The following is a 24,194-nucleotide window of genomic DNA, read 5'->3' as shown; positions in this document are numbered from 1 at the left end:
GGCATAGCCCCCCAGCCCCCCGCTAGCTCTGGGGCACAGCCTGTCTGTAAACCTTTATTTCCCACGGTGGCTCGGTGCGGCCAGTGCCCGGGGCAGGGCACCGTGGGGGGCAGAGGCGTGGACAGGCAGCAGGAGCAGGGACAGCGACAGCCCCACTAAGGGGCACCCCATGCCCCCCCCTAAATATAGCACCTTGCAGGGCTGGCTGCCCCTGGCAGCACCCCTGGCCCCGCGCTGCAGCGGGGCCACCAGCAAGGCCCCGTGCCTGAGCAAGGGGCCCGTGTGGGCAAGGCCAGCCGGACCACTGCGAGCCCAGCCCCGCCGGCAGCAGGGCGGGCAGCGGCGAACCTCCCTGCTGCACCCGGTCCCAGCCAGCACCTCCTGGCAGCTCTCCCGGCACTGTGCCCGGCAGCGCCGGGAGCTCTCGGCATGCCCAGGACCCTGCGGAGGAAACGGGTCCATCAGCAGCAGCCCCCGCAGGAGCGGGGACCCCAACAGGGGGGATGCCGGCACATGTGCCAGCTGGCCACCACCGGGCCCCAGCCCCACTGGTCACCGACCCTCTCCAGGTCAGGGCTGCCTGGCCGGGCTGTGCCCTCACCCACCGAAGCCGAGGCCAGTTAGCTTGACGTCTCCTCTTCCTCCTCCTCTTCCTCCTCTTCCTCGGCCCAGCCGCCCAGCGGCATCTCCCGGTGCTGAGCCTGCGAGGCCCTGGCAGCCGAGCCTGGGGTGCAGCAGGGGGGGTCAGAGCCACCCCAGCCCTCACCTCTCAGAACCTCCCCCAGCTGCCCCATCTCTGGCCTCAGCCCTGTGGGGGACAGGGACCAGCACGTGTCCCCAGGACCCCCACCCAGCATGGTGCTCACCTGTGGTCACGGAGGGCGGATTGGGTGTCCCTGCAGCCACCCACACCCCCACGGCCTGGGGCCCAGGGCCCTGCTGCTGCTGCTGGTGGAGCTGGAAGGGTGGGAAGGGTGGTCAGAGCCCCCCCCCCCGTCGTGGTGGTCAGAGCCCCCCAACATGGCAAGCTGTCCCCACAGAGCAGTGGGGAGGGGGGTTCCCAGTGCAGCTCACCACCCCTGTCCCCAAAGAGGTGGCAGAAGTGGGGACACGTCTGCAGTGATTCACCCCCCAACACCCAGTCTGGCAGCAGCTGTGGGGTCCCCAGCCAAAACCAGGGGGAGGGGGGCGTCATACAGCAGAGTGGGGAGCGCAGGGTCAGCCTGGCAGGGCACTGGGGACCAGAGTCCTGGGGACAAGGGACTGGGGACCAGGGTCAGGGCCAGGCAAGACCCTGGGGTTGGGGAGTGGTGGGCAGGAGGTGAGGGCAGAGCACCCGGATGGGCGCAGCCACCCCTCGTGATGCTCCTGCGGGCAGGGATGCAGGCAGGGGCACCTGCATCCAGGGAGGGGGGGGGGCTGTGATCAGGTGGAGCCGGGAGACACGTGGCCAGGGGGACACAGTGGGACGCACCTCGTGCAGGTAGATGGCATGGAGGCTCATCTCGGCCGAGGCCACCTCGGAGAGCAGCGCCGAGCGGCTCAGGCTGCGAAGCCGCGACTCGCTCAGGAGCAGGCTGCGGGCAGAGCCGGTCAGCACCACACCAGCATGTGGGGACCCACCATGACACCCCCTCCCCATGCCTGCTCCACCAGCCCAGTGGGGTGCAGAGCCCCCCCAGACCCCCCCAGCTCCCTCCCCCCTCAAGCAGAACCTCTCCTCTGGGAGCCGGCGGTCAGTGGGGCAGCCGGGGCTGTCAGCGGGGGGGCCACGTGCCCGCCCGGGCAGGGGGGATGCCAGGGATGCCAGGACACTGGCGGCGGCACTGGCGGTGCTGCAGGGCTGGGCGAAGCGCCGGTCCCGGGACACCAACCCGCTGGCTGAGAGGATGGGCCGGGCCAGGACACTGGCCAGCAAGCCGTCGGGCTGTGGAAACACACATCAGGGCAACCGCACTCAGAGATTCCCCCCAGCCCCATCGCCCACCCTGCTCACCGCTGCCGCTGAGTCGTCGGAGAGGAGGGAGGTGCCCAGTGCCCCCTCGGCCAGGATGCGCTGGGCAGGCGGCGTGGCGGCCGCATCCTGCTGCACCTTCTCCTTCAGCTGGCTGAGGAAGAGCTCGCTCGGTGGCGGCGGCTGCCAGCGCGGGTTGGTGATGGCGAAGTGCATCAGCGACAGCTCCGTCTTCCCGTTCTCTGCTTGCTGGTACACGGAGGCCTCTGTCTGCCCGGCCGACAGCCACTGCAGGGCAGTGGGGTGAGCAGGGCTGCTGCGTCAGGGCCCCTCTACTCCTGGGACCCCCACCACCCCAAGACTCCCACCTCGGAACCCCTGCCCCCCAACCCCACCTGGGGATTGCCATGGTTGCGCACGTCGAGCTGGGCGAAGGAGCAGATGTCGCCCACCCCCACCACCTCCACCGTGAAGTTGCGGAAGAAGTCGACGATGTCCAGGGCGCGGGCGGGCAGGGCGAAGATGAGGATGAGGGGGGTGAGGATGGGGCTTAGCAGCTCCTCCAGGATGAAGACCTGCGGGTGATGGGGGCATCAGGAGGTGGCTGGGGTGGGGGGGTGAGCTCCCTGTCCCTGCCCGCACTCACCGCCTTGTACTGGAAGAGCTGCGCCATCTCGCTGCGTGTCTCTGACCGGCTGGCGTTGCCCTGCCAGTGGTCGGGCATGTAGTGGACGTGGGCCAGGACGCGCTGCAGCAGCTGCTCCGGGCACCACACCGTGTGCTCGTCGGGGATGAAGGACCTGCGGGCGGGGGGGCAGGCGTCCCACCTCCCGCTCGGCCACCCTGCCGCCTGCCATGCCCGCCAACGGCCCCACACACCCACCTGGCCAGAGTGACCACCAGCCCCAGCAGCGTGATGGCGGTGAGGATGTGCTGCACCGTCAGCACGTCCTCGTCGTAGACCGTCAGCACGATGAGCACGGCCAGGATGGAGCCGGCGAAGAAACCGACATTCTTGGCCAGCACGGTGAGCAGCGGGCTGGTGAAGGAGTTCATATACTTGGTGGCCGGCTTGTAGCCACGGCTCAGCCGCGCCTGCAGCTCGTGGTTGAGCTCGTTGAAGTGGCGCAGGTAGTGGCGGCCGTAGAGGGACCAGCGGCGGGCGCCCAGGCTGCTCGGCTCCCGCTTGATCACCTCGGCGTAGCTGAAGAAGGCGTAGAGGAGCTGCCAGACCAGCACACAGGGGCAGAGCAGGAGGTTGGCCAGCCCCAGCAGCACCATGGCCCGTGCCAGGCGCTGGGCCAGCTCCTGCCGGGCGCCCGCCCGCTTGCACTGTGGCCGCAGGCTCCACTTGTTCTGGAAAAGGGAGCCGGGGCCCCAGAAAAGGAGCAGCTCCAGGTTGTACTTGAGGCCCTGGGTGAGGAAGACGACGGAGCCCAGCAGCGGCAAGTGGAAGCGGACGGGCAGCAGCGACTTATTGACCATGGCCACCATGTAGTTTTTGAAGCGCAGGATGCGGTGGTAGATATCGAGCTCTGTCAGCTCCCTCTTGTGCACGCACATCTGCTGCCGGCGCTGCAGCGAGATCAGCCGCGCCTGCACCTCCTGCCAGCTGTAGTTGCAGAGCCCCTCCTGCACCAATGACACGCCGACCGACGCCACACGGCTCAGCACGGCCCCGCACGGCACAGCCGGCCCTGGCAGCCCCCTCCCCGCGGCCCTGCTCACCGAGGGGATGTTGAGGGCTTTGATGTAGAAGGCGCGGATCTCCCAGTAGCTCAGCAGGCCGCAGAGCACCTTCACCAGCCGGTAGAGCCAGAAGACGGCCGCCATCACCAGCAGGAAGATGATCCAGCCGCTGGCACGGATCCTGCAGGGGACGCGTGTGAAAGGGGGGGACCTGGCAGCGCGGGGACCCCTGGGCAGTTGTGCCGGTGGCTCCCGGCCCCTCTCCTCACCTCTGGGCGCACTGCAGGGCGGGTAGGACGGCGTCGGGCAGCGTCACTTTGCTGCGGTCGGGGGCCGCCCCGCCGGCGTGGCTGTGGTTGAGCGGCCGGTTGGCGAAGAGGACGTCGTACTCCACGCAGCACAGCAGGAAGGTGGTGAAGGTGACGACGAACAGGAACTGCCTGGGGGCGGCGGGGGGATCAGCGCAGACCCTCACCCCATGGCCACCCGGCTGTGGTGGGGCGGGTGGGGGCGGGTGTCCCGCCAGCACTTACACCAGCTCAAAGATGTCGGAGAGCATCATGCAGGCAAAGCCGTTCTTCTGGTGGAAGTGGTAGATGTTGGGGGCGCGTTAAGGAGTGTGCACCTGCGGTGCTGGACCCCCCCCCGGCCCCCCACTCGGCACCCGGGTGCTCCCGCCTCCCCCCCGCCGCTGCGGTGCCGGCCACGGGCAGGGCTGGGCAGCAGCCAGGCAGGGGCCCTGCAAGGATATCTTGGTGAAGAAATTATCCAGGTTCTTGATGTGGTGCCAGGAGTCTGGCAAGGAGAGAAAAACAGCGCAGGCTTAGTCAAGGCCATGGCACAGACCACCCCGGCCCCACCACCCATGCCCCCCACCCTGGGACACACAATCCCCCCACCTGTGACCAGCTGGAGGGCTGCAGTGTGGCCAGTGTCCCCACCCCACATGTGGCAGTGCTGGGTCTGCCACCCCCCCTGGGCTGGCTGCCCTCCCTCCCCTCCAGCCGAGCCCCCCAGCCCATGCCCCATGGGGAGGCCACGACCCCCCAGACTGTGACTCCCCACCCCCCCCCGGCAGCATCTGGACCCCTGTTACCTTGCAGCCCCTCGGTGACGTGCACCAGCAGCTCCTCCTCGCCGGGGGGTGAGTCCTCCTCGAAGTCCTCCAAGCGCCGGTACTCCCCCTGCGCCGCCATCGCCCGCCGTGCCGCCTGCCAGGGACGCCCGTCGGCACCCGCCACCGCGGCACAGGGACCCCCCGTCCGGCGTGGACCCTGGCAATGGGGGTGCCTGGAGGGAACAGAGCTCCCCCCCAACCCCACCAGCCCCATGGGCTGTGTGGGGCAGCCGGAGCCCGGCCGCAGGGCACAGGGATGCCGCGGCGTGCCGGGGCGAGCCAGGTTGAGCTGTCTGCCCCGCGGCCGGGAGCCGGAAATGCCGGCGAGGTCACGCAGCGCCACCCGCGTGCCCCAAATTCGGGCGGCCTGAGCTGGCCTCCCGCATCGCGGCCATGGCCATGGTCACGGCCACAGCCCCGGGCATGTCACCCGTCCCGTCCCATCGGCTGGATCACCGCCAGCACACGGCTGTGCCCCCACCGCAGGGCTACAGCTCCCCAGGGAGAGACCCCTGCCTCTGCTTCACTCCGCGTCCCCCCTCAGGCCATATTGCCTCCCCCCCCCCCCAATCCAAGCGGAGTGGATCCCCATCCCATGGACCCCCATCCCCAGATCCCCATCCCCAGAGCCCCATCCCCACGGACCCTCATCCCCATGGAACCCCCTCCCCACGGAACCTGGGGGGCAGTCAGGGCAGCAGTTGGGGTTCAGGACCGAGCTCAGGGCCAGCTCCCGAACTCCAGTGGCCTCTTAATGCCCTGAGGATCCCTGGCCATGAGGGAGAACAGGACCCCAACCCCTTTGGGACAGGGCAGGACCCCTGGGCTCTGGGTCAGGAGGGATCGCAAACCCTCGGGACAGGAGCCCTGGCCCCTCAGGGCAACACAGGACCCCAGTTCCTTTGGGGCAGTTTGGAACCCCTGAACCCCTCAGGGCAGGATGGAACCCCCACCCCCCCATGGGGAAGGACAGCACCCCCAATCCCTCGGGGCAGGATGGGACTCCCACCCCCCTTGGGGAAGGACAGCACCCTCAGCCCCTGGGGAAGGAGGGGACTCCTGGACCCTTGGGACAGGATGGGACCCTCAAACCCCTGGGTCAGGAGAGGACAGTCACCCACCCCCCCGGGAAGGACAGGACCCCTGAACCCTCGGGGCAGGATGGGACCCCTGGACTCTCAGGGCAGGACACCCCCTCCCCTCGTGGCAGGAGGGGACCCTCAGTCCCTGAGGAAGTACGGGACCCCTGGACTCTCAGGGCAGGATGGGACCCTCAGCCCTTTCGGGAAGGACAGGACCCCAGTTCCCTTGGGGTAGTTTGGGACACTCCCCCCAACCTCTTGGGGGCAGGATAGGACCCCCACCCCCCCGGGGAAGGACAGCACCCCTGGCCTCCAGGGAAGGAGGTGACCCCTGGGGCGGGATGAGCCCCTCAGTCCCTTGGGGAAGCACAGGACCCCCCCCTGCCCTGGGGCAGGACAGGACCCCCCCATCCACCCCCCGCTGCCCTCCCCTTACCGCCGCCGGTCAGTGCTCCCACAGCCCCGCACGTCACCAGCGTCCCCTCCTGTGGCCAGTGCCAGTGCCCGGCCGGGCTAGTGGCCACAGGTGATGCCGGCCGGCCCCACCCTGCTGCGGCCTGACTCACGGCACCAGGGCCGGTGTGGCGAGGCCGCGGGCACGAGGGAGCCCCGGGGCGGTGATTCAGCAGGAGGGACGCGGCCGGCAGAGAGGCGGGCACCGCCGGACACACCGTCCCCGCGCTGACCCCCGGGCCTTGTGCAACACCCCGTTGGGGACAGAACCACCGTGTCCCCCGGGATCGGGTGTCCCGGCTGGTGACGCCGGCACAACCCTTCCCCCACGTGCCCCGCACCGGGCGGCCAAAAATACCCACAGGGCCCAGGCACCCGAAAATAGCCCGGGTGGTGTAAACAGCGGGGGGGACGAGGGCCAGCAAGGGGACCCCCGTGTCAGGGCAGGGCAACCCGGGCCCCCCCCTCGACATGCTGGTCCCCTGCGCGCCCCAGGGGACAGACTGGCCCCACAGGGACACGCGCCCCTGGCAAGGGCCTTGGTGACCCCTGCGAGGACACGCCCGCCCCAGTGTCCCCGGGGTGTCACGTGTGTCACACAGGGACCCCCACGACCCCTCAGGGACACACGCACCTCGGTGGGGGCACAGGTACCCACATGGGGACACAGGCAATGTGACAGCCCCACGGTGACACACCCCCCGTGGTGACACGTACCCCCAGTAGCACCGTGGTGACACACACACCCTGCAGGGACACAGCCACCCCGTGGGGACACTCCCGTGGGGACAGCCCCACACACAGACAGTGGCACATCGATGGCCCCACAGAGTCACCCAGACCCCATGGGCCCACACGTGCCCCCGTGGGGACACAGACACCCCGATGACCCCGTGGGGACACATCTGCCACATACAGGCACCAGCAGCCGGTGTCCCCGTGTCGCCTGACCGGGCCAGGTGTGGGCATGGGGGGTCACCGGGGCAGCGTCCCAGGCCGGGGGACCCCGGGAAGGAGTGGGGTGACCCCGCACCGAGGGCTCCGGGGCACCGCGATTGCCTGGGGCCGCGCTGGGGCAGCCGCTCCCGTGTCCCCGTCCCCCGGTGACCCCCGCGGCCGATGCTCAGCGCCCCGTCCCCCGCTGCCCCCTCCCGGTACCCCCGCCCCGGCTCACCTGGCGCTCGGTGCTGGCGCGGTCCCCGCACGGCCGGTGTCCCCGGTGCCGGGCTCTCACCTGGCCCCGCACCCGCCCCGGGACCGGGACCTCGTCCCGCCGCCGGGCATGGCCGCGGCGGCACCGGCACCGGCACCGGGGGGGCGGGCGAGGGTCTCTGGCGGGTCCCCCGCCGTGGGGAGCGCGGGTAAGGCGGCACCGGTGCGGGGTCCCGGTGCGGTGGCCGGGGAGGGGGGGACACACACGGTGCAGGGCCCGGGTTCCCGGAGCGGGGCCCGGGGAGGAGCGACGGCCCCGACGGGCCCGGGGTGCCGGAGGAGGCTCTGGGGAGCGACGGGGGTGCGGGGCCCCGGGGAGGGGGTGCCGGAGTACGGGGCTAGGGGGGGCCGAGAGGCCGGTGCGGGGTCAGGGCCGGTGCAGGGCCCGGGCCGCGGTGCTGGGGCTCCGCCCGCCGCAGCCGGTACCGCCCCGGTGCCGCCCCGGTACCGCCCCTGCCCGCCCCTGCCCGCCCCGGTACCGCCCCTGCCCGCCCCGGTACCGCCCCTGCCCGCCCCTGCCCGCCCCGGTACCGCCCCTGCCCGCCCCGGTACCGCCCCTGCCCGTCCCTGCCCGCCCCTGCCCGCCATGCTGCTGCTGCTGCTGCGGGGGCTCGGCGCTCGGTCTGGGCTCCGCTCGGTCCCCGCTGCCCTGCGGCCCCCCCCCGCCCCGGGGCGCAGGTACCGGGGAGCCCCGGGCCGTGGCGGGGGGTGACCGAGGTCCCTTGAGAGGGGGCGGGGGGAGCCCGGACCCCTGGGTCCCTTGGAGAGGGGCGGGGGGGGAATCCGAACTCTTGGGTCCCATGAAGGTGCGGTGGGGGGAGCCCGGACGCTGGGGGTCCCCCCGGGGGTCAGGGGGTCGAGGGGGTGGTGGGGGATGCGGGGGGGTTGGGGCTGCCGGGGGGTGCAGGGGTACGCGGGCACCTCGGGGCAGTGGGGCTGGGATCCCACATGCTGCAGTGGGGGGGCTGGGGGGAGAGCGGAGGGGGCTGGGGGCTGGCTCTCAGCTGGGGGGGTGTCCGGGAGCCGGGAGGGGGGGTGCGAGGGTGTCCCCAGCCCCGGGACAGCCCAGGTTGTCACAGGGAGGCTGGCTGTGCCTGGAGGGGGACAGCCCTCGCCAGCCCGCCCCCCCCCCACCGTGTCCCCTGGGTCAGGCACCCCGCACTCACCCCTCTCCCCAGTTTCAGGTATGGGGGGGGACGCCTGGGCCTCGCCGGCCCCCCTCGCCCCCCACCAGCCTTGCGCTGCCTGCTCCTGGCCGGCCCGGCCGCGGGCTGCGTGGCACTGGGCTTGCTGGGCACGGCCGCGCGTTGCCAGGAGGTCACCGTCCCCGCCGTCCCCGTCCCCCCCGACCCCGCGCAGCCCCGGCCGGAGCCCGCCTTCGACTGGCCGCTGTTCTGGACCTTCCTGCGCCCCCAGCTCCTGGCCCTGTCGGCGGCCGTGGCGGTGAGTGGGGGCGGCTGCGGTCACCCTTGTCATCCCCGTGCCACCGCGGCGGCGTCACCCCTACTGTCCCCGTGCCGCCGCGGCATCACCCCCCACCATCCCTGCAGCTGGCACTGGGCGCAGCCCTGCTCAATGTCCATATCCCGGTGCTGCTGGGGCAACTGGTCAACGTGGTGGCCCGCTGCGCCCGTGGCCACATCGCCGGCTACCTGCGGGAGGCCCGGAGCCCAGCCCTGCGCCTGCTTGCTGTCTACTGCGTTCAGGTGGGTGCCGGCACCCCCAGCTGGGTGAGGGGGTCCCCGGGGGCTGCCCCCGACCCTCCCGAGCTCATCTCCTCCGCAGGGGCTGCTGACCTTCGGGTACATCGCGCTGCTGGCGCGGGTCGGGGAGCAGGTCGCGGGCAGCATGCGCAAGGCGCTCTTCGTCTCCCTGCTCCGGTAAAACACCCCGCGGGGCGGCGGGGGGACAGGGTGCAGGGAAGGGGGGGACCCTCAGCCCACGGCCCCGCTGCCCGGCAGGCAGGACGTGGCGTTCTTCGACGCCAACCGGACGGGGCAGCTGGTGAACCGGCTGACGGCCGACATCCAGGAGTTCAAGTCCTCCTTCAAGCTGGCCATCTCACAGGTGAGGCCCGACGCCAGCGGCACCGAACCCCCCCGTGGCCCCCAGCACTCACCCCTGCCTGCTTTCCACCCCCCCCAGGGCCTGCGCAGCGGCACCCAGACGCTGGGCTGCTTCGTCTCGCTCTACCTGCTCTCGCCCAAGCTGACCGGGCTCCTGCTCGTGGTGCTGCCGGTGCTGGTGGGCGCCGGGGCCCTCATCGGCACCGTCCTCCGCAGCTTCTCCCGCCGGGCGCAGGAGCAGGTAACCCTGCATTTGCCACACACCCCCCCAGCCCTGCCAACCCCTGCAAGGGACCCCGGGGCCGGAGCAGGGGGTGTCCCGTGCTGGCCCCCTTCTCTCCGTCCCTCTCCCCGCAGGTGGCCAAGGCCACTGGGGTGGCAGACGAGGTGCTGGGCAATGTCCGGACTGTGCGTGCCTTCGCCATGGAGGACCCACAAGCGGGGTAAGGGGGTGATGGGGGCTCTTGCCCGGTGGAGGGGGGTGCTGGGGGGGTGCATCAGCGCCGTCATCCCTGCTCGCAGGCTGTACTGCGCCGAGGTGGACCGCGCCGGCTGGCTCAACGAGCGGCTGGGGCTGGGCATTGCCGCCTTCCAGGGGCTCTCCAACCTGGCACTCAACGGTGAGGGGGTGCCGTGGGGCGGGACCCAGCGGTGCTGTGTGGGGCAGGACCCTCTCAGGGTCTCACTGCCACCCCACACCCCACAGGCATCGTCCTGGGAACCATCTTCGTGGGGGGCTCCTTGATGGCAGGGGATGAGCTCTCGCCCGGTGACCTCATGTCCTTCCTGGTGGCCTCGCAGACGGTGCAGAGGTGAGGGCGCGGTGCCCCCCCCCCCCCCCCCCAAGCGCCCCCCTTCCCTCTGGTGTGCCGCTGAGCTCGGCCTCTCCTTGTGTACCACAGGTCCATGGCCAACATCTCCATCCTGCTTGGGCAGGTAGGTGGGGCGGGAGGCTCCTGATGGCCCCCCTGCAGCTGGAGGACAGGGGCTGGGGGCCGGGGGGTTGCTCCCATCGCTGTCCCCCCCGCAGGTGGTGCGAGGTCTCAGTGCCGGTGCCCGTGTCTTCGAGTTGCTGACACTGGAGCCAAGCGTGGCACTGCGGGGGGGGGGCTCCATCCCCAGCCACTCCCTGCTTGGCCGCATCTGCTTCAACCATGTATCCTTCAGGTGAGCCGCCACGGCACCCCCCGGCCCCCCCAAGCCACCCTACAGGCTGGGAGATGCTCCCACAGCCACCCCCCCCTCAACTCCTTTCCCCGCAGCTACCCTACCCGCCCCGGCTACCTGGTCCTGCGGGACTTCAGCCTCACCCTGCCTCCCTGCAAGACTGTGGCCATCGTGGGACCGTCTGGAGGAGGTACTGGCCCTCCCCGGCCCTCCTGGCCCTCCCCGCACACCCAGGGCAGGGGACACCCAGAGCAGCATGGCCTCAGTCCTCTGCCCAATGAGCCCACTCAGCGCTGGGGACTGGGAACCAGCGTCCGCAGCTCTCCACAACACTGGGGCTCACGGCCGGAGCTGGGGGGGGGTCTGGGGGTGCGCAGCCGGGCAGTGCCATGGGGCTGAAGGGTCCCCCCCCAGGGAAGTCGACGGTGGCGGCGCTGCTGGAGCGGTTCTACGAGCCCACACAGGGTACCATCACCCTGGATGGCCACGACATCTCCTCCTTGGACCCCTCCTGGCTGCGCGGGCAGGTCATCGGCTTCATCAGCCAGGTTCGGGGCTGCTGTGGGGCACGGGGTTGCTGTGGGGGGCTCCCCGACAGTGCTGGATGGGAACCCCCTGGCCCTCAGAGAGGGGAGAGAGAGGTGGCCCCGTCCAGGGCTCAGCGCTGAGGGGCCGGACACTGCCGCAGGAGCCGGTGCTCTTCGGAACGACCATCATGGAGAACATCCGCTTCGGGAAGCCGGGAGCCTCCGACGCGGAGGTGTACGCGGCGGCGCAGCTCGCCAATGCCGACGGCTTCATCCGCAGCTTCCCCGAGGGCTACGACACCGTTGTGGGTATGTGCCGGGCTCCGGAGTGGGGCACGGCGGGGGTGGGAGGTGGCCAGGCACCCCCAAACAGGTCCAGCCACCCCGTGGGACAGACGGACGAGCACGAGACCCTGGCCAAGGCGGCCCAAGTCCCCTCGGGGACACCGGCTGCTGGTCACTGCCGGGTGGGTGCAGCGGCTATGCCGGGGTCCCCGCAGGAAGAACATTCGGCGGGGGGGGGGGGGGGATTCCCCGCCTCTGGCGTGGGAACACCATCCTTGGGGCGGGGGTCCCTCCCCGGGGTCAGGTCGGCAGCGGCATCCCTGCGGTTGTCGCCGGCAGGTGAGCGCGGCGTGACACTGTCGGGGGGTCAGAAGCAGCGCGTGGCCATCGCCCGGGCCCTGTTGAAGGACCCCCCCATCCTGATCCTGGACGAGGCCACGAGCGCTCTGGACGCCCAGTCGGAGAAGGTGGTGCAGGAGGCGCTGGACCGCGCCGTCACGGGCCGCACCGTCCTGCTCATCGCCCACCGCCTCAGCACCATCCGGGGCGCAGACCTCATCGTGGTGCTGGCGCAGGGCCGGGTGGCCGAGGTGAGCCCTGGGGGGCAAGGGCAGGGACACAAGGCAGGGGATAACCACATGGGTGACACCGTCTCCACTGTCCCCGCAGGCAGGGACCCACGAGGACCTGGTGCGACGGGGGGGGCTCTACGCCGAGCTCATCCGCCGGCAGACCAAGGACCGGTCCTGAGTGGGGGGCAGACCCCCGGGAGGGGGCGGGGGGGGGCCACCTGCTGACGGGGTGCCCCCCTGCTGCTCCCCAATAAAGCAGGGATGGAAGGCGGCTGTGGGGGGCTGTGCTGTGTGGTGCGGGGCTCGAGGAGGCGGGACACACCGGAGCAGGCAGCGGGAGCGGGGCGGGGGTCGTAACGGCCCCGCTGCCCCCTCCCCTGGCTGCGAGAGGGCGGAGCCTCGGGGGGTGACGTTGGATTTGGGGCGGGGCTGACCCCGCCTCTCCCTGCCTGCGCACCTGCAGGCCGGGTGGCTTTGCAGCCCACGGGGATGGCAGTGTCCTGCGTGGGAAGGGGGGGGGGGTTGGGGGGAGGACCCTGTGTCAGCCCCCGCCGGCGTGGGGGCCCCCTGTGTCACCTGCCGGGGGGATGGGGGGTCCCTGGGGCCGCCCCGGGGAAGGGGAGCGGGGGGCTCTGCCCTGGCCGTGCTGGGGTGTCACTCGCTGCGTGTCCCCCCTCCCAGGGGCCACCATGGCGGGGCTGGGGCTCGCACGGCCCTAGGGGGCACCCCGCGGGGACCCCTCCCCTCCCCTCCCTCCCCACCACCACCCCGGGGCTCTCTACCCGCCCCCGTACCCCAACTCCGAGGTGCTCCGGGTCTGCAGGGGCCCAGCGCGGCCCGGGGGGGCGGGGGGGGGCTCAGGCAGTGCCCCCAGTGTCGAGCGCAGCGGGGGCTCCGCGCCCAGCGCCGGGGGGAGGCAGGGAGAGGAGTGGGGCTCAGTGGGGCAGCCCCCCCAGTCCCGCCCGGCCCCGCGGCTCCCCGCCCCCCTCCCCGCCATCCCCCCCCTCCGCCGTGCTCGCCGGGGGGCGGCGGCGGGTGGAGCCGCCGCGGGAGGGGCGGGGGCGGGGGGCGGCCGCAGACCGGCAGCGGCTGCGCCGCGGCGGCGGGAGCGGAGCCGGGACCGGGGCCGCGCTGGCCGGCGGCTCCGCGGCACCGGCAGCGCGGGGTGGGTGGGGGGGTGGGGGGCGGAACGGAGCGCCCGGCCCTGCCCTGCCCTGCCCTGCCTGCGCCCTGCCTGCGCCGTGCCTGCGCCCTGCCTGTCCGCAGCAACCCTGAGCGCGGCGATGGGCAGGGGTCGGCCGGGGGTCCCGGGGGGCTGAGGGCGGCGGGGAGCGCGGGGGGGGGCCCGGCGGCAGGATGAGGGCGGGCTCAGAGGGCAGCGGGGAGGGCGAGGGGCTCTCCAGCCTGCGGGCCTTCGCCCACAGCTCCTCGCTCCACGGCATCAGCCACGTCTTCGCCTACGGGGCCGTGTCGCTGCGCCGCGTGCTGTGGGGAGCCTTTTTCCTGGGCTCGCTGGGGCTGCTGCTGCTGGTCTGCGCCGAGCGCGTCGCCTACTTCCTCACCTACCCCCACGTCACCAAGCTGGACGAGGTGGCTGCCCACAACCTCACCTTCCCGGCCATCACCATCTGCAACCTCAACGAGTTCCGCTTCTCCAAGATCACCCGCAACGACATGTACCACGTGGGCGAGCTGCTGGCGCTGCTCAACGACCGCTACGAGATCAGCAACCCGCAGCTGGCCGAGCCCCACGTCCTGGCCGCCCTGCGCGACAAGGCCAACTTCAAAAACTTCAAAGCGAAGCCCTTCAGCATGGCCGAGTTCTACAACCGCACCGGCCATGACCTGGCCGACATGCTGCTGCAGTGCTCCTTCCGCGGCGCCAACTGCACCGCCCGCAACTTCACCGTGGTGAGTGCCGGGTCTGGGTGCGGCGACCGGCTGGACGGGGTGCCCACGTTGCCTCCCTGCCCCGGGGACCGCGGATGGATGTGGCTGTCCCGCCAGGGTAGCACCGGGGCTGCTGCGGCACCCATGGGTGAGCCCCTTTCTCCCGCCCCGCGGCCGTTCCACCCCTGCCCGCCTCCCCGGGCGCCGCAGCAGGCCGGCTGCCAGCCAGGGGTCCCCCTACCCCACGCTCACCGCAGGGGTGCCAGGCGGCTGGGAACAGCGCCCAGGCTGGAGCCGTCGCTGTGCCAGGGCCCCTGCGCTGGGCCGGGTAGCTGTGCCCGCGTCCAGCCCCTCGGGCACGGGATGCTCATGGGTACGGCCCGCGGCCCCGCTCCCCGCTTGCCAGCCCCAGATGCTGCCTGGGCACCGGCAGCAGCGGCTGCTTTCCCTGGGCTGTGTTCTCACACAGGTCCCGTGCCCGTGGCTCTTCCACGCAGCCTTCCCGGGCGAGAGTCCCCTGTGCTGGAGCCGTCCCCTCGTGGGTGCCTGGCCCCGGTGCTGCCCCCAGCACCCCTTGCCGCTCCTGAGGCTGCACCCACTCTGCTCCCGGCCCAGGGAATCGCTGGTGCCCGTGTGCTCCCACCGCACCCACCCTGCGCCGGTGGGACGCCCGTGGGGCCGCACGGCACTGGACTGTGTCCCCCCTGGGCTGCGGGCTCACCCCCGGGTGATGGGCAGGGTGCGGGCAGCTGCTGGAGCGTGGCAGTGGGGAGCAGGGCTGCCAGGCATGGGCTGCTGTGGGCAGTGGGGTGGCTTGCGGGAGAAGGTGCCCACCCCTTGCCCCATGCAGCCCTGGGTGGGCATGGGGACCCCCGACCCAGCGGTCGGCTCCCTCAAGCAAACCTCGGCAGCGCGACCTGCCTGGGGCGGTTTCTGCCCAGGAGGGACGGGCAGGATGGGCAGGGGCACTGGCACAGGCAGGACGGGCACGTCCTTGGCGCTGCGGCAGCGCTGGGGAAGCAGCGTGCCGTGGGAGCTGGGCAGCCCGTGCCTGCCGCGCCGTCGCCGTGGGCTCGGCTGCGCTATCACAACAGCAATTACCGTCAGCTTAAGACTCTTAGTAGGCGAAATTAATTTTCCTTGGGAGCTCAGCTGAAAAGCATCCCTTTCGGCAGCTCTGCACCCTTCGCCGGAGCGGCTCTGCCAGTGTCCCTGCCGCAGGGCCAGGCGCCGGCAGCCTCGGACATCGAGGGCTGGGACATGCGGCGGGAGGGTTGAGGGTTCCGGGGGCAGGACTCAGGGGTGACTGCTGCAGCCGGAAAGCTGGTGCCTCTCCAGGGAGCGTGGCTGGGCCACTGGGGCCGCAGCGTGCCGCCAGCGTGCGGGGCCGGTGACTGCCCCAGGGGTAGGGCGGGCACCTGTCTCTGTTTCTGTGTCGGTGATCTCAGTGGAGTGGGAGTGGGTTACGTGCGGTGCCATGGCTCCCGCCGTCCCTGGGCTCGTGGATGCCGCCAGGAGGCCGTCGGGCTCTGCCCACGTGTGCCACACGGCCGCCTCGTCTCCGATGGGCGGCGAGAAACTTCGGCGTGAGCAGCCGCGGTGGCCCCCGGCACACGCAGGCCACCCCGCCCCGGCTCAGCCCTGCCTCCACCTGCACTCGTTGCAACTTTGCTGGCTAAAAATACGGAGCTAATGCCGGGGCTTAGGCACAGATTATGATCCTTCGCCCTGGGCCTCGGCGCTGAGCCGGCAGCTCCCGGCACCGTGTCCCAGCCGGCAGCTGCGGGGCTGCCGGGGCTCCCGGCCTGTGCTTGGGCCGGAGAGGCTGCCTGTGCGCGGTGCCTTGTCCCAGCCCTGTCCCTGGGGTCCCCGAGGTCCCCGGACACGTGGTGACCATCCAAAGCAAGGGCCGGCTGGGCTGGGTCTGCGCCCCAAAGCTGCCACCCCCCAGGGCTGGGAGGGCTGGGGCAAGCTGGGGGTGCAGGGACGGGAGACGCTCGGGGCCAGCACGGCCCAGGGGTGTGGGGACAGGAGGATCCTGGGTGCAGGGACAGGGGATCTGTAGGAAGCGCCCCAGGGTGCAGGTTCCGGGGGGTGCAGGGCTGGAGGGGCCTGATGGTGGGTCACCCCAAGTGTGGGGACCCGCAGGACTGGCAGTTCTGAGGCTGTGGCCCAGTCCCTGTCCCTGTCCCCGTCCCCCCAGCCGCTGGGCCCCAGCACATCCCTGTGCCGGGCAGCCGTTGCCATGGCAGCCGCCCCCCCCTTCCTCCTTGGGCAGCGCATTACCATGGCAACGGCTCCCCTCTTTGGGAGCAGCCCGTTGCCACAGCAGCTCCCCCCCCGCCCCCCGCCCCCCGGGGCAGGACAGAGTGGGGACACACCACACCCGGGGGACACACACACCCTATAGCAGAGGGTCCTGACCCCATGGGGCAGTTATGGCCCCCCTGGGCCTCCCACCTCCGTGGCAGGGCTGGGGACCATGGCTGCAGCCTCCCCCCACCCCTTTCCCTGCACCCCAGGGCAGCCCCCCCCCGTGGGGTGGAGACCATGTGCCCCTATATGGGATGGGGCTCTGCGCTGGGGGCTTTGGAGGGGGTTGGCCAGAGGCAGTGGGGGTGGGGGGCTGGGGGGGCTGCTCTGGGGCTGGGGGGGCTTTGGCTGCAGGGTGGGAAGCGCCAGTGGGGAAGGGGACTGTGGGTCTGGGGGGGCTCTGGGGGGCGGCTTGGGGTTGTTCAGCTCAGGGTCATGCTGGGGCGCTCTGGGCAGGGTCTCTGCTCCTGGTCACTGGGCCCTGGGGGCCCTGGGGGCCCTGGCTGTGGGTACTGGGGTCTTACCTGTGGGTGCTGGTCCCTGGGGGCTCTGGGGCTGCTGGCACGGGGCTGGGTCCCAGGTTCCTGGTGGGGATGATGGCCTCCGCCAAGCCCCGCTCCCCGTCGCCATCCTGGCTCGCGCCCTCCCCGCTCACGTGTCCCCGCGCAGCCCCACGTGTCCCCACGCGGCCCCACGTCCCCCCCACACCACCCTGCGTCCCCCCGGAGCCGTGCTGAAACTCAATCCCTCCGCAGAGCCGCGGCAGAGCCGGGCAGGACGGGCCGCCATGGCCACCGAGCCGCCGGGGACGGGCGTGGGGGCACAGGGGGCGGCCAGCCTGGCGGCCTTCGCCCGCTCCTGCACACTGCACGGGCTGGGGCGCATCTTCACGCCCGGGGCGCCAGCGCTGCATCGCCTGCTCTGGGCCGGAGCCTTCCTGGCCTCGCTGGGTGTCTTCCTGCTGCAGGCGGGGGAGCGGGTCCGGCGTTACGCCACATACCCCCACGTCACTGTGCTGGACGAGGCGGAGAGCCGAGTCCTCGCCTTCCCCGCCATCACCCTCTGCAACTACAACCGTGCCCGGCGCTCCCAGCTCACCCCCAACGACCTGTTCTGGCTGGGCGGGGAGCTGCTGGCCGTGGGGAGGGAGGATTTCCCCCACTATCTGCGGGCGCTGGGGCTGCCCCCCGACCTCGCCGGCTTCTTCCCCAGCAAGAGCTACGACCTGGGCGCCTTCTACCAGCGCGCCGGGCACCCCATCCACGAGATGCTGCTGCGCTGTCGCTTCCGTGGCCGGGACTGCGGCCCCGAGAACTTCACTGCCGTGAGTGCCACCGCCACGGCCACCGCCACGGCCACAGCCATGGCCACGGCTGGCTCTGCCCCGGGCAGGACCCACAGTGGCCCCAACCCCATCCCTGGCTGGCTCTGCCCCGGGCAGGGCTCGGGCAGGACCCCCAGGGCTGTGTGCAGGTTTTGGGGCGATGGTGGGGTGCACGCTGTGGGGTGATGGGCTGGGTGCGCTCTGCGGGGCTATGGGGTGCGCAGGCTGTGGGGTGAGAGGGCTGTGGGGCAAGGGTGGGGTGGGGGCACCTGCCCAGCCCACTGCCCCCCAGCCCCAGGCACGCCATGAACCTCCCACCATGCTGCCCCAGGGCGGCTCCTCTTGCCCACCCTGCACCCACGGGGCTGTGGGTAAGCGCGGTGGAGATGGGGAGTCACGGTGGGGGTGTGGGGCAAGGTGGGGGAGCTGGGGGGGGCGATGGCCTGAGTGTGGGGCTCTCGGCCCCGCTCCCCACAGGAGAGCTGGCCCCAGGGCCGTGGGGAGCGGGTGTGGGGCGGTGGGGGCGAGGGTGCCATGGGGGTCAGGGTCAGGAGGTCTGTGCTCGCTGCAAAGCAACTGTGGTGGCCGGGGGGAGCTGTCTCCCTGCTGGGGGGCCGTGAGTAAAGGCGGGTCAGCCCTGGGGAGGGGGGTCTGTGGGCATCTTTGCAAGGGTTGGGGTCCCACACCCCGCCTGGCCGGGGCTGCAGAGGGACCGTCTCTCTGCCGCAGTAAGCGCCGGGGCCTGGTGGGGCAGGACCCAGGCGGGGGTCCCGCGGGGTTGTGGGGACCCAGCAGAGCCGAGGGCACCATGCTGAGGCAGGGACAGCAGCAGCTGCTCCACAGCCCCATCTGCAGCCCCGTGCAGGGGGGAAGGGATGGGTGCACCAGCCCCCTTCCCTGCGCAGGGACTGATGGGGTGCTGGGATCCTGCCCTGGGGCCGTGCCAGGACCCTGGGTGCTGCCCCCCCAGCCCTGCTTGGTGGATGCAGGGGGGGCAGGGACCCAGCTCCCGTCCCCCAGCACCCCAAATGCCACCATCCCACGAGTGACCCCCACGGCGGGTGCTGAGGTTCCTGCCCTGTCACCCCCCTGCAGATCTTCACCCGCCTCGGCAAGTGCTACACCTTCAACTCGGGGGGGCCGGGCCGGGAGGTGCTGACCACGCTGCAGGGCGGCGCGGGGAACGGCCTGGAGCTGATGCTCAACGTCCAGCAAGAGGAATACCTTCCCGTCTGGGGGGACACTGGTGAGGGCACCCCCCAACTCCCCGCAGCCCTGCTCCCCGCCCAGCCGCCGCTTCACACCCCCAACACCCTCCCCTGCCTTGCAGACGAGACCTCCTACGAGGCGGGGGTGAAGGTGCAGATCCACAGCCAGGAGGAGCCCCCCTTCATCGATCAGCTGGGCTTCGGTGTGGCGCCCGGCTTCCAGACTTTCGTGTCCTGCCAGCAGCAGCGGGTATCCGGCCGCTCTGCCCGGGCGGCGCGCGAAGCGGGCTACGGGGGCTGGGGGGGGACAGCTACACCTCCTTCCCGGGGCTCGGGCAGTCCCAGCACATCCATAGTCATCCCCCTCCCTGGGACGTCCTGTGCCACAAGTCGGGTACCACACCACCGGTGTGGCGGCTCTGCCACCGTGACAGCCGGGAGCACGGTGTGGGGCTGCCCCACGGCGGGACTGCTCGATCCCACCATAAGCACCGGCTCCTGGCAGCGACCCCCCCCCCCAGCCTCCTGCCGAACAGACCGTCGGCAGGGGCGGCATCCAGCTCCCGCAGCCAGACACCTAAATTTAGGTGTCTCGAGTGGGTGTCTCCATGTGTGCCGGCACTCGCGGCGGGGGTGGCAGGGAGCGCGGCGGTGGCGGCGGCACTGTGGCCCTCGGTGCCCGTGGGCAACCTGCCGAGCCTCGCCGCTCCCTCACCAAGTGCTGGGAGTGTGCTGGCCTCGTGCTGCCCCTCTGGGTGCTGCCCACCGTTGTGGGGGTCTGTGCCGACCCCCTGTCACGTCCAGCTCCCAGCCAGCGCCACATGGCCGTCCTCGTGCCCAGCGAGAAAGGGATGGGAGCGGGGGGTCTCTGGGGTGACGTGCCCCCCCCGCCCCAGCAGCATGGGACAAGCTCTGCCCGAGGGACAGGGCACCCCTGTGGGCTGGGGGACAAGCGGCGCGGGCCGTGGACGCCGTGGACGCCGTGTTTTCCTTAGCCCGCGGCTGGCAGCTGGTGTACCTGCCCCCGCCTTGGGGGGACTGCAAGGCCACCCCCATCGAGTCCGACTTCTTCACCAACTACAGCATCACCGCCTGCCGCCTGGACTGCGAGACCCGCTACCTGGCCGAGAACTGCAACTGCCGCATGGTGCACATGCCGGGTGAGCCAGGGACGGAGCTGGGGACTGGGGGCGGCCGCTGCGGGGCCGGGGCGTCGGGGAGACCCTCCTGCCCCTGCGACTGCCGCCTCCCCCCGCAGGCAACGCCAACGTCTGCACCCCGGAGCAGTACAAGGAGTGCGCTGACCCCGCGCTGGGTATGTACAGGCAGCACCCTGACCGCTGCCTCTGCCATCCCCGGCCCCGCCCAGGGCCTCACTCCGCGGGCCACCATCCCCGGACACCCCCAGCCTCGCCCCTGGGACCCCTCGTGCCCTGCCTTGCTGGGCTCCGTCACGGTGAACGCAGCAGCAGCGTTGCCGTGCCCTTGCTGCGGGGGGGTGACACTGCTGTCCCCGCCTGCTCCTTGTATGCTGCCGGCAGCGATCGCAGCATGTTCGTCCCGTGCCACCAGCACCCGCCACGACCCAGGCTTTGGTCGGGGCCTGGGCTCTGTCCTCGGAGCAGCCTGATCCCAACACGAGTCGGGGTCATGGCCCATGGTCCTGGTGGTCCCTGTCCCACCCGCGTCCCCCCCCAGACTTCCTGGTGAAGAAGGACAGCGAGTACTGCGCCTGCCGCACGCCCTGCGCCATGGTGCGCTATGGCAAAGAGCTTTCCATGGTGAAGATCCCCAGCAAGGCCTCCGCCAGGTACCTGGCCAAGAAGTTCAACAAGACGGAGCAGTACATCGCGTGAGTGCCACCGCCGCCGCGCTGACCCACAGCCCCACCAGCGCGTGGCACGGCGTGGCACAGGCTGACAGTGTGATACGGCATGGCACGGCCGCGTGGCATGCCCAGCGTACGTGAACAGGCACGGCACAGCCTGACAGCCTGGCAGCACTCTCCTGGTGAAACTGGCTGCTCGTGGCTTGGATGATCGCACGCTTTGCTGGGTAAAAAACTGGCTGGATGGCCGGGCCCAAAGAGTTGTGGTGAACGGAGTTAAATCTGGTTGGCAGCTGGTCAGGAGTGGTGTCCCCAGGGCTTGGTTTTGGGGCCACTCCTGTTTAACATCTTTATTGATGATCTAGACGAGGAGATCGAGTGCACCCTCAGTAAGTTTGCAGGTGACAAACAAGGGTGGGAGTGTTGATCTGCTCGAGGGTAGGGAGGCTCTGCAGAGAGACCTGGACAGGCTGGAGCGATGGGCTAAGGCCAACTGTATGAGTTTCAATAAGGCCAAATGCCGGGTGCTGCACTTGGGCCACAACAACCCCCAGCAGCGCTACAGGCTTGGGGAGGAGTGGCTGGAGAGCTGCCAGTCAGAGAGGGACCTGGGGGTGTTGATTGACAGCCGGCTGAACAGGAGCCAGCAGTGTGCCCAGGTGGCCAAGAAGGCCAATGGCATCCTGGCTTGTATCAGCAATAGCGTGGCCAGCAGGGACAGGGAAGGGATCTTACCCCTGTACTCGGCACTGGTGAGGCCGCACCTCGATTCCTGTGTTCAGTTTTGGGCCCCTCACTACAAAAAGGACATTGAATGACTCGAGCGTGTCCAGAGAAGGGCAACGAAGCTGGTGCAGGGTCTGGAGCACAGGTCTGATGGGGAGCGGCTGAGGGAAGTGGGGGGGTTTAGTCTGGAGAAGAGGAGGCTGAGGGGAGACCTCATCGCCCTCTACAGCTACCTGAAAGGAGGGTGCAGAGAGGGGGGATGAGTCTCTTGAACCCAGGAACAAGTGATAGGACAAGAGGGAATGGCCTCAAGCTGCGCCAGGGCAGGGTTAGACTGGCTATTAGGAAGCATTTCTTTCCAGAAGGGGTTGTTGGGCGTTGGAATGGGCTGCCCAGGGCAGGGGTGGAGTCCCCATCCCTGGAGGGGTTTAATAGTTGGGTTGACCCAGCGCTGAGGGATCTGGTGGAGTTGAGAATGGTCAGTGTGAGGTTAATGGTTGGACTGGATGATCTTCAAGGTCTTTTCCAACCGAGATCATTCTGTGATTCTATTCTATGATTCTATGAACTGGCATGGCACGGCCACATGACATCCCCAAGCATACATGATCTGGCATGGCATGGTGTGGCACTGCACTGCCTCCCCTGTGCAAATCTGCCCCAGCACAGGGAAAACCACAGCACGGCACAGCATGGCATGGCACAGCATGGCACAGCACGGCACAGCACATCTTTGTGCCACCCCCAGCACAGGGCAGACCCCTCTGCCCCGTCCCACCGGCACACCTCGGCATGGCACAGCCCCCCCTGGACACCCCCCCCCGCCCCCGGCCGGGGATGCCACCTGACGGCTCATCTGTCTGTCCTGGACCCATCTGTCCCCCCTCCAGGGACAACGTGCTGGTCCTGGACATCTTCTTTGAGGCCCTGAACTATGAGATGATTGAGCAGAAGAAGGCGTACGAGGTAGCAGGGCTGCTGGGTGAGTGCCTAGGGGGGACCGGGGGGGGGGGTCGGGGGGGGGGGGGCAGCCCCCTTTAACGCCACCCTCTTGCCCAGGCGACATCGGGGGGCAGATGGGGCTCTTCATTGGCGCCAGCCTCCTCACCATCCTGGAGATATTCGACTATCTGTACGAGGTGAGCGCCCGCCCGGGCCCACCCCCCAGGCCCTGCCCCACAACCGAGGGTGCTCAGGGCTGCAGCGGGGGGCTCTGATCTGTCTCCCCCAGGTATTTCGGGACAAACTCCTCAGCTTCTACAAGGAAAAGAAGAGGACCCCCAGGAGCGACAGCAGCACCCTGGTAACACCCCCCCCCCTCCGCCTCCCCCAGCACCCCCCAACCCCTCCGGGCACGGCCGGCAAGGGGGGGCCCTCGCACCTCATCCCACCCATCTGCTGCTCGGCCTCGTCCCACCCCGGGACCGGCACCACCATCTCCCGCTGGGACCCCGCGCGCTCATTCGCTCCTCTCTGTCCGTCCGTCCGTTCGTCCGTCCTGCGCCCCCGCCGCCCACCAGGAGCATCCAGCGGTCCCGGGGAGCCCCGCTGTCCCCCTCCCGCCGGGGGCCAGGTAGACATCCCGGCTCTACACCCGGGGGGGGCGGGGGGGGGGGCAGCACCCAGAGCCCCCAAACAACCCCCCACCCTGGCAATGCTGGCACAGGGAGAGGAGGTTGTGGGGGGGGTGGATCATGGGGCTGCCTCCCCCCAGGGGGGCGACAGGGGTCCCTGGCCGGGCCACAGCAAGGGGCAAGGGAGATGCAACCGCCCCAGGCAGGGACACCCCCCCCATCACCCCATTCCTCTGCAGGCGGGCCCCGGGGGTCCACTCCCTCCCCCTCCCTCCATCCCAGGCTTTTCTTGGCATCATCTCCGGGGCTGGTGTGTGGGGGCTGCCCCCCCCCACCGGCTCCGCTCCCATCCTCATGCATCGCTCCCCGGCACTGCATCCCACGGGTCCCCGTTGCCCAGAGCCCCCCCCACCAAACCCTCACTGGCCACGGGCCACCCCAACCTCCCCCCACCCCTCCCCAGGACAAAGCCCTAGTCCTGGAGGACGCTCAGAGACGGCGGGGGGGAGAGACAGGGGGACACCGTGCTCCACAGTGGCTGCACCCCCTTGAAGCTGGGGGGGCTCCTGGGGCAGAGCTGGGGCAACCCGAGGGGTGCGTGGGGCAGGGGCAAGGGGCAAAGCCCCCCTAATGTGACCAGGCGCTGGGGCAGGGGGGGGAGACAGGACACGAGGCTGGTGGCTGCAGCACGGCCGGGGTGCAGAGCCCCCCCTTGACCACCGTCCCCTCTGTCCCCAGAGCGCCCGTCCCCCCCTGCGCTGCCACACGGACAGTCTCAGCTTCGCCCCGAACGTGCTACCTCGTCACCCGGCTCTAGGCGCCTTCGAGGAATTCGCCTGCTGAGGGCCCAGCCCCGCACCCCCCGGCTGGGCCGGGGAAGGGGACACACACACACACACTGAGGGGGGGGCCACTGCTGACAGCAGACCCGGGCACCCCCACCGCTCTGTCCCGCCGGGACTGGGGGAGCCCCACGGGCTGCGGGGCTGGCACCAGGCCCCGAGGTGCCCCCACTCTGGGCTACCCCCCTGCCCAGGAGGTGGCAAAGGGGGGGCCGGGGGGGTGGCGGGGCCCCCCCCCGACCTTGCTCCCGTGTCCCTGCATGCGCTGCTTGCGCCCGCGCCCCTCCCCACTGCGCTGTACATGTGAACCCCGCTCGCTGCGGACCCCCCCCCCAACCTCGTCCCATTAAAGACCTGCCCCAGGC

At 70.9% G+C, this 24,194-nt stretch overlaps 3 protein-coding genes across 8 annotated transcripts; 2 read left to right on the top strand and 1 right to left on the bottom strand.

Moving 5' to 3' along the window:
• Positions 1-40: 40 nt before the first annotated feature.
• Positions 41-7,917, bottom strand: ATG9B (autophagy related 9B). Of its 5 annotated transcripts, none has more exons than XM_074852302.1 (15): positions 7,470-7,917; positions 4,740-4,917; positions 4,395-4,438; positions 4,177-4,241; positions 3,913-4,083; positions 3,683-3,824; positions 2,838-3,586; positions 2,601-2,754; positions 2,350-2,529; positions 1,997-2,242; positions 1,716-1,927; positions 1,475-1,577; positions 867-957; positions 606-724; positions 41-441 (listed from the first exon to the last, which is right to left on the bottom strand). In XM_074852302.1, the coding sequence occupies exons 2-14, from the start codon at positions 4,837-4,839 to the stop codon at positions 621-623; spliced, it is 2,361 nt and encodes a 786-aa protein (XP_074708403.1). In that variant the 5' UTR covers positions 4,840-4,917; positions 7,470-7,917; the 3' UTR covers positions 41-441; positions 606-620. The 5 variants fall into 5 exon arrangements, with proteins under 5 accessions (XP_074708403.1, XP_074708480.1, XP_074708570.1 ...); XM_074852379.1 differs by having other exon boundaries at positions 4,740-4,854; XM_074852469.1 differs by lacking the exon at positions 7,470-7,917 and adding an exon at positions 6,279-7,424 and having other exon boundaries at positions 4,740-4,854.
• Positions 7,918-8,082: 165 nt separating this feature from the next.
• ABCB8 (ATP binding cassette subfamily B member 8) lies at positions 8,083-12,395 on the top strand. 2 transcript variants are annotated; one of them, XM_074851907.1, is made up of 16 exons: positions 8,083-8,185; positions 8,686-8,950; positions 9,058-9,213; positions 9,293-9,387; positions 9,469-9,574; positions 9,653-9,814; positions 9,931-10,016; positions 10,096-10,193; positions 10,280-10,385; positions 10,476-10,509; positions 10,604-10,740; positions 10,836-10,930; positions 11,155-11,288; positions 11,429-11,576; positions 11,892-12,142; positions 12,222-12,395. In XM_074851907.1, exons 1-16 carry the CDS (start codon positions 8,094-8,096, stop codon positions 12,300-12,302), a joined length of 2,046 nt encoding a protein of 681 aa, XP_074708008.1. In that variant the 5' UTR covers positions 8,083-8,093; the 3' UTR covers positions 12,303-12,395. The 2 variants fall into 2 exon arrangements, with proteins under 2 accessions (XP_074708008.1, XP_074707923.1); XM_074851822.1 differs by having other exon boundaries at positions 9,469-9,814.
• A 1,085-nt stretch (positions 12,396-13,480) lies between these two features.
• ASIC3 (acid sensing ion channel subunit 3) lies at positions 13,481-24,192 on the top strand. Its single transcript, XM_074852031.1, has 11 exons — positions 13,481-14,035; positions 18,747-18,897; positions 18,982-19,109; positions 19,869-20,019; positions 20,118-20,174; positions 20,558-20,711; positions 22,304-22,395; positions 22,473-22,552; positions 22,645-22,716; positions 22,934-22,986; positions 23,726-24,192. The coding sequence occupies exons 1-11, from the start codon at positions 13,481-13,483 to the stop codon at positions 23,802-23,804; spliced, it is 1,572 nt and encodes a 523-aa protein (XP_074708132.1). The 3' UTR covers positions 23,805-24,192.
• Positions 24,193-24,194: the final 2 nt, after the last annotated feature.

The sequence above is a fragment of the Strix uralensis genome, chromosome 1 (genome assembly GCF_047716275.1).
Source record: "Strix uralensis isolate ZFMK-TIS-50842 chromosome 1, bStrUra1, whole genome shotgun sequence".
Classification (NCBI taxonomy): domain Eukaryota; kingdom Metazoa; phylum Chordata; class Aves; order Strigiformes; family Strigidae; genus Strix; species Strix uralensis.
This window is presented reverse-complemented; position numbering and strand designations above follow the sequence as displayed.

Excerpts from the sequence above, each read along its gene's own strand:
- ATG9B (XM_074852151.1), bottom strand. The coding sequence starts at position 4,974 with ATGGGGCTGGTGGGGTTGGGGGGGAGCTCTGTTCCCTCCAGGCACCCC. Across the intron at positions 4,439-4,739 it reads CGTCACCGAGGGGCTGCAAG|ACTCCTGGCACCACATCAAG; the intron begins GTAACAGGGGTC and ends TCTCCTTGCCAG. Across the intron at positions 4,084-4,176 it reads TCCGACATCTTTGAGCTGGT|GCAGTTCCTGTTCGTCGTCA; the intron begins GTAAGTGCTGGC and ends CGCCGCCCCCAG.
- ABCB8 (XM_074851822.1), top strand. The coding sequence starts at position 8,094 with ATGCTGCTGCTGCTGCTGCGGGGGCTCGGCGCTCGGTCTGGGCTCCGC. Across the intron at positions 9,815-9,930 it reads CCCGCCGGGCGCAGGAGCAG|GTGGCCAAGGCCACTGGGGT; the intron begins GTAACCCTGCAT and ends CTCTCCCCGCAG. Across the intron at positions 10,931-11,154 it reads CGTGGGACCGTCTGGAGGAG|GGAAGTCGACGGTGGCGGCG; the intron begins GTACTGGCCCTC and ends GTCCCCCCCCAG.
- ASIC3 (XM_074852031.1), top strand. The coding sequence starts at position 13,481 with ATGAGGGCGGGCTCAGAGGGCAGCGGGGAGGGCGAGGGGCTCTCCAGC. Across the intron at positions 20,020-20,117 it reads CCGCATGGTGCACATGCCGG|GCAACGCCAACGTCTGCACC; the intron begins GTGAGCCAGGGA and ends CTCCCCCCGCAG. Across the intron at positions 20,712-22,303 it reads AAGACGGAGCAGTACATCGC|GGACAACGTGCTGGTCCTGG; the intron begins GTGAGTGCCACC and ends TCCCCCCTCCAG.